The sequence below is a fragment of the Schistocerca piceifrons genome, chromosome 6, assembly GCF_021461385.2.
Source record: "Schistocerca piceifrons isolate TAMUIC-IGC-003096 chromosome 6, iqSchPice1.1, whole genome shotgun sequence".
Lineage (NCBI taxonomy): Eukaryota > Metazoa > Arthropoda > Insecta > Orthoptera > Acrididae > Schistocerca > Schistocerca piceifrons.
The window spans coordinates 299,311,575-299,322,500 of record NC_060143.1 but is presented as its reverse complement, the minus strand read 5'-3'; the positions used below and the strand labels follow the sequence as shown (position 1 = coordinate 299,322,500).

General features: G+C 42.2%; 1 protein-coding gene and 1 pseudogene across 1 annotated transcript in view; both read right to left on the bottom strand.

The window, feature by feature from the left end:
• Positions 1-550: 550 nt before the first annotated feature.
• Positions 551-10,926, bottom strand: part of LOC124803282 (sorbitol dehydrogenase-like) — a 172,420-nt gene continuing 162,044 nt past the window's right edge. Inside the window, exon 7 of the mRNA XM_047264465.1 lies at positions 551-667. Within this exon, the coding sequence (XP_047120421.1) occupies positions 551-667 (117 nt within the window). The remainder of the gene's footprint in view (positions 668-10,926) is intronic.
• On the bottom strand, positions 6,417-6,534 carry LOC124803658 (annotated as a pseudogene).

Sequence of the window (10,926 nt, the reverse complement as noted above, 5' to 3'; positions counted from 1 at the left end):
ATTACATTTGTCTCTTACTATTTCAATAACAGGTCTAATTTTCCGCATCTTGTCCTTTTCATCAAATTTGTTATTGTCGTTACAGTGCAGAAATCTAAGAATTTGTTCAAAACGATTTCTCCTGATGCCATTGCATACAAAATCGTTTCGTGTGTCTAAATTGGAATCCCAGTGTAACCTCTTATTAGGGAGAGAGTTATAACTACTTAGAATGAGGATCCCCAGAAAACACATCATTTCTTCACAAGTTATATTAGGATTTGGAAAGTTCTTGAAAAGTGTGTAGTTGTTTGACTCATCAACTAGGAATTGTATCAGATCGTCATCAAAGAATAATTCCAAAATTTCCACTGCAGACTTATCAACATACATGTCAAAGCATGGATCAGGAAAAGACTTCAAATTTGAAATTAGTGCACATGAACCCAGGTTTTTTGTTATTTCTGTTCCTGTAATCTATATTTCTGAAATCTGTTTCTGTGTGTGTGCCTGTTAATCTTATTTCAGCTTCAGCCCGAAGTTGTCTAGGATTGAGATTATCTGCTATTCCTCATTCATCCTCATCACCCGAATCCTCATCCGTGAGGACTGCTGGATCAGGAGGCGTGGTGTAAATTCCATCAACCTGAGGAGCGTTTGAATCCTCAAACAGGATGTCTAAAACATCCTGCACAGTCAAGCCAGGCTCTAAAGATTCTGCCATACCTCTGTTATGATATGAAAAGAGAAAAAGAAATGAAATCATTTTTGACCCTGCAACTGCCCAGCGTGTCCATATGGACACGGTGAAATAATCACTTCATAAGTGAATCGATGGACAACAACTTTCCTCAAATGAAAATCTCTATAATCATATTTAGATAACCTGCAAACAGTTTCACTTGCCAGAATGAAGAAGTTATTTACGAAACATTACTTGCTTTACATCAACATGCTCCATTGCGGACGTCAAAGCACTCCCTGAAATACAGGCTGTCACAATCACAGTGTAAATGGTAACAATGAAGTGTTAACACAATGTACGTAAAATTCAAACCCTCCCTGAAAACAATATGTGACCGCCAACGCTAAAAATAATTGTAAGCCAACAATGAAGTAAAAACAAAACTAGTCAACATTTGTGTCCATATGGACATGCTGGGAAGTTATGGGTTAAGTAGTGAATTGCAGGGAGGAGCAGGTGTACCCTGTTACTGTCGTAACAGAAACAACAATCAAGACAGCATGTCCAAGGTGCCATTATTTGTGATGACTCACATCTAACTGTAAGACACACATTCTTGCGATATCAGTTGGAAGCAATCACACAATTTTAAAAGAACATTTTCAAATGTCTAGTGTGTGTACACGACGGATACCGCGACTCCGTACTCCGCAACAAATGCAGCTTCGCGTCGATGTGTGCCACAACTGGAAATAATGTGTTGAGAACGAGAGTGGTGTTTAGTGGCAAAACATCTTCACTGCTGGCGAAACATGCGTGTACTGTTATGACACAGAATGAAGCCTGGGTGCAACATCCATCACAAAAGGCACGAGCGCAAATGTCAGCCAATAAGGGAACGGTAATCACTTTTTTTTATTTTATTGTCAGGGGACGGTGTAGACACATAGTTCCAAAACATGCTACAGCCACTGCAGGTTACCATAAGAACGTCCTAAACCAACTGGTAAAGGATAACAGTTCCAAAAAAAAAAAAAAAAAAAAAACCGAAGGAACCTCATTGGACAATGGAAACTCAATCACGACGTTGCCAGCTCCGAAGCTGTCTCTGACAAAATTACAATGTTATCGGAAAAGCTAAAACTTTTTATTTCTTCTCTCAGAACTTTAATTCCTACTCATAATTTTTCCTTGGTTTCCTTTTCTACTTTGTTAATTGTACAAATTGAATTACATCGAGGGCAGGCTACATTCCTGTCTCGCTCCCTTCTCAAACAATGCTTCCCTTTCATGCCCCTCGCTCTTATAACTACAGTCTGGTTTCTGTACAATTTGTAAGTAGCCCTTTTTCCCCCTTTTTTTATCCGTGCTACCTTGAGAACTTCAAATAGAATATTCCAGTCAACACTGTCAAAAGCGTTCTCTAAGTCTACAAATGCTATAAACCTATCTTCTAAGATAAGTCGCAGGGTCATAGTACCTCGCGTGTTCTTACGTTTCTCTAGAATCCAAACTGATCTTCCCTAACTGGTGTGTCAGCAAATGAAACAATTAGACATATATTAATTTAGCGTACTTCTGCTATGGGAGAAGATAATTTTAAAAAGAACGTTTACAAATTAACTTTGGTTATATAAAGTTACAGAACAAGAAAAATAATTTGCACATGTTTCACGTCAAAGGTGTCAGGGTGTCATCGATATAAGGGCGGATATTTCTATTGGTGACAGAGGACACTGTACTGAAGCACACTACGTCAGTATTCACTTTATCTACAAAGCTTGTTAATCCTGTTATCGAGTTCCTGGTCCAAAAACGCAACTGTATGGTACCCCACCCGTGTTAAGTCAATTAACACTGTCCGTCACGTCACGCACGTCCCATCAAAACATTCTGAAATGCATTTCAACTTGTTGGCATCCTAACTGGTCGTCTCATCCTGTCACGTCGCGTCACGGCATCGCCCAGGTTCTCGTGAACAAAGTTTTGACGGCTGACATCAACCATTCGTTGATCACCTGATCCCGAAGTTCATTTCCACCCGATATGTGCACAACTCCATATGTCGTTTCATCGTGGTTTTCGTGGTTGATATCAGTTGTTCGTTGCTTGTTATTTGTTATAAATTGTATTGTTTCGTTATTTATTTTCTTAAAAGCTATAATTTTGTAATAAATGACGAAAGATTAACTGAAGCAATGAATCTGAATTGTATGACGTGAGCGTACTAAATCTTTTGCCCTCTACTGTATTTATAAAGTTCATTTTTATACATACTGGTACCATATTTAGTATTTTACGATGAGATGGATTGCAGTATGGCTGCAACCTGAAGTGAAAAAAGTACTGTGGGTAGAAGCAGATTGATTATAAGTGTAATTTATTTGAATGTTGTCAGATGTTTCTGATGTTTCATAAGAAATGGACTGAAACCTTCAGGCACTACAACAGTAGTATAATGCTTTTTTGTGAAATATACATCAAATAATATATATAATAATGTATATTAGAGTTATTCGTTTAAATATGTGGCTTGATTTTATATTATTAAGTAGCTCTCTGGATTGTGTGTGAAACAGCTTTGCAAGAACGAGTGGTCGCTATTAATGTCTTTCCACTAGCTAATTCCAATACAAATAAGGCACTTGAACTATTAAAAGCCAAATACAAGACATAAAAAACCCTATAAATCTTGAAGGGAAAGGTATTGTGGGAGATATGACTGTTGCAAAAAAAATTTGCATTGGACTGGCAACGAAACTTAACCTTACACAAACCAACTTTTCAATGGATGTGATAGCAACTCGTACACTGCGTTCTTTAGAATAATTTTGGGTGCTATTTGACGTAAAAAAAAGAAACAACTGGAACTTCGAGTTCATAAAACGCTTATAAAATGCAGATTCCTCTTTCTTGAGCTCCATGCATAATATGTGAAATTCCTCTCCTGTACACGTAGCGACATTTTTTGGACCGACATCCTTTTTGTGTTGCTTTGCACTTCGGTCCTACTCATCTAATATACAAGCTGTTCCTGTAAGCTGCATTTTGCTCGTAAAATAGTTGAAAATCATCTTGTGAAGATTGCAACTCCCTCGAATAAACAATTGAGGAGAGCCACACGAGTTGAGATCATGTGACCTGAATTGACTTCACGTTCCGTGACTTGACGGACAGGACTCGCAGCAATTTAAGCTGTTCTCTTGGGTTCCTGCCTAACCACACACTCGGAAACCGCCACATGTTCGGAGATAGAGCCAAATATTAGTCAGAAGGCGGAATGTGAATTTTATTGATGCTCGTTTCAGTCTCAGCAATTTAAACTGTCATCTTATGTTGCTGCCTACCCACACACTCGAAAGGCGGAACACATTTGGAAAGAAAGAGCCAAATATTTCTGAGAAAGAAGAATATGAATTTTATTGGTGCTCGTTTCAGTCGCAGCAATTTAAGCTGTCGTCTTAGGTTCCTGCCTAACCACATACACTGAAATCGCTAGATACTTATTTATTCCTTGTTCTCAGATCGGACTGAATGTAAATAACATCCAATATTGCAGAACGCACTTGTATTACATTCGTAAGAAAGCAACAGAACGTGTTAACCACACTAACAAGAAAAAAATTGCGTGTAATGGGATGCGAAACAACAACTTTCGACTGCAGAAACCATGACGTTTATTCATTATGATAGCACTTAACCATGCGATGTTTAACTACGGTCTTGGTTATCATGTTCTATCTTGAAGGCTCGTATTGTCGATGCGTCGTTAAGTGACATTTAATGATAATGGTGATGTATTTGTGATAAATTTTTCAATGCTCCGTTACAGAAACGCATACTGCAAATTATAAAACAAGTACGTTTCATTCTTAATTTGTAAATTTTGGCAATAATAACTCTCTACTAAGAAAGCACTCGTGTATGAAGGCATTAACCCGTCTATAAATCATTACGTGACATTTTATCAAAGCAATAATTTTAATAATTCATCCTAAGAATGACGTGTTTTTGTAAATCTGTGGTAAGCGTTCATGAAATCTTGTGACAAGCTAACGAAAGTCGATAGCGGATCATGCGCTCGTACAATATTTTGTGTGACGTCCGGGGCCAACGAGATATACGGGCACCGAACTTGTGACGTCACACTAGTCAGTCTGCTTGTCTGTCACACTTCGCGAACGCTCGGCTTCGTGCTGTGCCCACAGGAAATCAATATTATATTTAACCGAAAAGATATGCGCTACAGGTCTTATTTATGTCGTGTGCTATCGAGAACTTACATGCTTTTAAACGCTCAGTCAAGAATTGTTAAACTATTCTGAAATAGTTACTCGTTCCTGGCACTCGTCACAGCCGGTCTTTCTCGAGGGCCTCTTATGCCGTCACGTTTGCGGGAACTGTAAAACGAGTGATATCCCGGACAGTGTGAATACACCTTGACATGACGGTGCCGTGGCGGCCAGTGTGAATTGGCTTTTATAGTTTCCGACCTTGGTCCGTGTGACTATTTTCTTAACCCGATGGCCAAACAGGAACTTAAGGGACGTAGGTTCCACAATGAGACCAAGGCAGTGGAAGCTTAAACTATTAGAGACTTCCTGCATGTCTTCCAGGAATGGCAAAGCAGTTGGAGAAAGTACATTACATTGTGAAGAGGGGGAGGGGAGAGGAGGAAGTATTTTGACGGGACTAAAGTATGTACGAGCGACGTTTTACAATAAATTTTTATATGGCCAGTAGTGCCCCGTCCTTATGGATATTCTGTGTTAGTATGTCTACACAAAATCTCTTGTAAACACACAGATGTGTATCCATACCTCCTTCACAACTATTTTGTTTTCAATATTTATGTCGCAAAATTCGGATAAGGTATATTTACAACTCATATTTTTTATAGGATCTAGTGGCCGAGCGGTTCTAGGCGCTTCAGTCTGGAACCGCGCGACCGCTACGGCCGCAGGTTCAAATCCTGCCTCGGGCATGGATGTGTGTGATGTCCTTAGATTAGTTAGGTTTAAGTAGTTCTAAGTTCTAGGGGACTATTGACCTCAGAAGTTAAGTCCCGTAGTGCTCAGAGCCATTTTAACCATTTTTGATAGGATCTATGTGGGTATAACACTAATTGTGAAAGAAGAAAGAAGCAGAGAATTTATGTTGGGTGGCAAGGGCCATGGACAACTGCAGGATATTGCGATATTAAAAAGACTTCCAGACTATTATAAAAAAAGTGATATATAGAAATACAGGTGACACAAGGTACGTATAAACATACTTTTTAATATGGTAGGCATTCTACAGCTACAATAATACCAACTAATTTATTATTTATAGAATATGAAAGCCGCAATATTTGCATCAATATGTCATTGCCCTTTTGCTGACAAAAATCCTCAACATTCTCACTGCCCGAAAGGAGAGTCATCATGGTTTTTTAAAATTAGGATTGAGTATTGTATTGTACAATTAGTATCTCTACTCTAATTATTAAGTATTCCGATTGTAAACTTCCACGATAAAGTACTGTGATGTCTGATACGGCGGTATTAACTTTTTAACTTTTCCTCAAAGTTTATAGTTCGTGAAATCTGGTCATTCATCCTATTTTTCGTTAACTTAACTCCGTCCGAACAGGCCTTGGAGGGCCCAACGGAACCGACCGGCCGCCGTGTCGCCCTCACCCGCAGGCATCACTGGATGAGGATATGGAGGCCTCCTCAGTTTGCCTCACAAGGGCTGAGTGCACCCCGCTGGCCAACAGCGCTCGGCAGACCGGATGGTGACCCATCCAAGTGCTATCCCAGCCCGACAGCGCTTAACTTCGGTGATCTGGCGGGAACCGGTTTTACCACTGCGGCAAGGCCGTTGGCTCTATTTTTCGTTACTGGTGAAATATTAATACAGTAAAGATATGGTTAACCTCTTGTCAAACATATTATGAATAAGAGGACTGTCAACTTGAGTGATATCGTTGATACATTGTAAAATTTCTTTTTGTCCTATTTATTTTTCTTTTCTTTTCTTATTTAGTTATTTGTTTGTAATCCTACATTTTTTTCTTTCCTTAATGTATTTTCTATCTTTGTAGGATAATGTTTACTTAGGATCTGATTGCGCATTAAAACTTGCATAAACAAAAAATTTAATTTTGAATATTTAGTATCTAGCTTGTAAGTACGTTAAATTTTTTTTATTTGGTCTCTTTCTTGAACCATTCATCTCGGTAAAATATAAGGGGCGTTCAAAAAGAAACGAGCCGGAGGCATATATACAGAAACCAGTACCTGTCTGTTAGAAGTATTAACCCTGGCTGTTGAGACACTTGTCCCACTGTGACACAATGCGGTGAATGGCTGTCTCATAAAACTCCCGGGGCTGCGATGTAAACCAGTTCCGCAAATACATCTGGACGTCGTCGTCCGTGCTGAATCGTTTGCCCCTCAAAGTCTTTTTAAGGAGACCAAAAATGGTATAATCACAGAGAGAGAGGTCCGGACGGAATGGAAGGGTGCTGAGAACCTCCCATTTGATTTTCTGCAGGAGTGCCGCGACTGTGTTGGCCGTATAAGGCTTTCCATTGTCGTGGAGCAGAATAACACCACGGGTGAGATTGCCTGGTCGTTCTGATTTGATCGCTTGGCGAAGGGCGGTCAAGGTGTGCGAGTAACACATTCACTGTTGTCCTGTGCTGCAGGAAGTGAATCAGAAGGGGGCCACCTTGGTCAAAGAAGAACGTCGGCATAATCTTTCCTGCACGCGTGTGGATGGCCTTGACGTTTGATTGTGGTGGTGACTCTGGATGCTTCTACTGGAGACTTTGTAGTTTTGACTCTGGTTCGAAGTGATGACACCATGACCCATCTTCAGCCACCACTCGTCCCAGGAACGCATTCCCTTCCCGAGCATAGCGCTGCAGATGAGCAAGACAGTGGGCCATTCGACAGGTTTCCTTGTGTGGTTGAAGATTGTGGGACACCCATTGGGCACACATTTTGCGTATGTGCAGTCGTTCCTTCATGATGGTGTGGACACTTCCGACGCTCAATCCGACCGCGGCGGATTTCTGAAACTGAAATAACTACAAGGGTCTAGTCAGCAACGACAGGAGGGAGTTTTTGTTTTGTTTCTCGCAGTTAATTTACCAGTAGTGTCACCAGAATTTACTGCTTGTCACGTGGATGGACTCGATGTGCAGTAATGCAGTTGTGAGTCTGAAGAAGTGAGTTGTCAGATGTGCAGTGTCTATAATAAGAGGTCAATGTGTGTAATATTTCAATGCAGAGGTTTAGGCAAACTAATTTGTTTCTCTGCCGTGTGAAGGTAAGCTCTATATCAATGATTTAAAAAGACCAACGCCTGAAATCAATTTGGTTAAGAAAACTAGAAATAAAATTAAAGAAATTGCATGAATTTTCGGACCAGGCATTTACGAGAAAGTGTATAGGTTATCTGGTAGTAATATCGCAAACAAATTGAACTGTTTTTCATGTTTGTTGCTTGTAAAATAAAATTGTGTTTGCTGGATGCTAAGAGGCGTTGATGATCTCGCACATTGATCACAGAAGATAAAAGAACGTGAGCGGTCCAAATCACACTTGACTGCCTAGCTATAGCACAATATTTTAGGGAAGCAGGATATTGGGCAACACCTGGATGGTGTTTATAAACAGTCAATTGAAAGACACAACGATCAGATTAGCAAATATCGTTACGTACTCTCTTAAATTGTGTATTGTATTAAAGTTTATAAGCTCGCACTACGTGGGCATAACAAATGCAATGACTCACTAAATGCAATCATTTTCCGTGTTCTTCTACATTTCGCTGCTGAATTTGATGCTGCGCTTTGTGATCGCTTATCACCAGTCGAAGGCTACTGTTTTCAAAGAGATATGTACACATATTCAAAATGATTTAATTTCCTGCTTGATGGAGGTTTATCATGACTGGGTAAGGAAGGAAATTGCTGCCACTGATTCTGTATCAGTTATCGCAGATAACTGAGTCCTGAGCTGGGGACTGGTCAGCGCCGCGTCTCCTGTCACCGTAACCCCCGGACATGCCTCAGCGACCACCGCATGGCGCTGCGGTGGAATGTTGTGTGCTGCGGGGAATGGTAATCTTGTCTTGACCGCCTGGATTGCGAGAAAGGTAAACCTCTATAAAAACCCCTCAATCTTACGGTGTGCTGCGCGCCTATAAGATGCATGGCTGTTGGGGTGGAACAATCGCAAGCGGGCAACCTCTGGGGCACCTGCCGCACCCCAGTTGTATAAGGCTTACCTAGGCACGCGGGGCTCTGTCTAGGTGGACTTATAGGTCCCTAGCTGCTCGTGGGACCGAGATGGAACCCTCGAACTTTTATTCTTCTCCTGCCAGCGGAAAGGGTGGACGGCTGGTGGGTTCTAACACCCAATCCAACAAGAGGGCTCGTATAGCCAGTCCTCCTGATTCAGGTAGTAGCAACAGAACGCATGCTGCTTCGCAGAATGTGTTTTTCACAATTAAAAGAAAAGATGGGAGTTTTGAAAAAGTTTCGCCATTTTATATACAGAAGGGCTTAGAAGGTATTGCTGGCACATTAAAATCTGTAAAGCGCTTGCGAAATGGCACCTTGTTGGTTGAAACATCTAGCTTCCAGCAAGTCCAGAACCTTCAGAAGGCACAATATCTTGGGGAGTTTGCGATAGAGACTGAATTTCACAACACCTTGAACTACAGCAAGGGTGTCGTGGCTTGCAGAGATCTCGTTGACATTCCCCAAGACGAACTGAAGGCTGAATGGTCCCGGGAAGGAATTGTCCACGTGCAACACTTTATGAAACGGGTGGATGGTGCTCTCATAAAGACTGACTCATTTATCCTTACATTTAACAGCACCAAATTGCCAGAGCATGTGAAGGCAGGTTTCCTACGTCTCAGTGTACGGCCTTATTACCCCAACTCCATGCGGTGTTTTAAATGCCAACACTTTGCACACACTACTCTCGGCTGTAGAGGGGAAGCCACTTGCGGGAATTCTGGTAAAGCCGCCCATGAGGGAGTTGGTTGCTCCTCTCCTCCCAAGTGTGTCAACTGCTCTGGGGATCACCCTGTGTGGAGTAGGGAATGCAGAGTTTTCCTTGAGGAACGGAAGATCCAGGAACTAAAAACTACAAAACGCATCCCGTATGGTGAGGCGAAGAAAATCTACAAGTCCATGCAGCCGCCCACGTTCGCTGCTTCCTTTTCTTCTGTTCTCAAACAACCAGTCTTGAAAACCGATGCCGCTACACAAACGGAGGTTGCTACTGTCAGCACTAGCATCTGCGCTTGTCAATGTACGTGTGCTGCTGCCGTTCCTGTGAAGGCTGCTGCTCCCCCCCGGCCTTCTGACCAGGCCGTGGTAGCTGACATCATGGAACTTCCTGCCCCTTCCCGGGTCCAGTCTTGTGCACTGCCCAGCACTGCTACACCCCCTACTGCTTCTGAGGTTTTGGCTCCAATGCCACCTCAGGCCAGAACATCGAAGTCAAAGACGAAGGTGAAGATTCGCCCACTAAAGGAGACTGCAGTTATACAGTCTCCTGATGTGGATGTCATTCTCTCTGACGTCTCTCTCGACTCCTCTTCTGAGGCGATGGAGGTTGACGTCAGACTGGGGCAATCATCTCGCCCCAAAACTGAGCCTCCACCTGTTGTGGGCTCTCCTCCCCGACAGAAAATGAGAATGAAGGTACTCCCACCCTGATAGATGGCTCCCATTATACAGTGGAACATGAATGGATTCCGGGCACATGTGGAGGAACTGAACCTCCTAGCACGGCAACGCCCCCTGTGCTTGTGTTTACAGGAAACGCATTTAAAACCATCTGATGCTCCTGTACTAAGGGGCTATACGTCATATCGCAAAGATGACCTGACTGGAGAAAGGGCCAAATGTGGAGTCGCTGTATTTGTCAATAATGACCACCACTCCTCTGCTCTCCCCCTTGATACTGACCTGCAAGCAGTTGCAGTTGAAATTCATTCACCTCGGAGGCTTATCGTTTGCTCCCTTTATTTACCCCCTCTGGATGCAATGACCTTAGACGCTCTGACAGATCTTATCGACCAACTCCCTCGCCCATTTCTCCTCCTGGGAAACTTCAATGCCCATCATGTCCCAATGCCCATCATGTCCTGTGGGGCTCCACTTGTCTTTGCACTCGAGGTCGAATTTTGGAGAGCCTCCTAACATCTCAAGTGTTGTGCATCCTCAACACAGGTACTCCGACTCATTA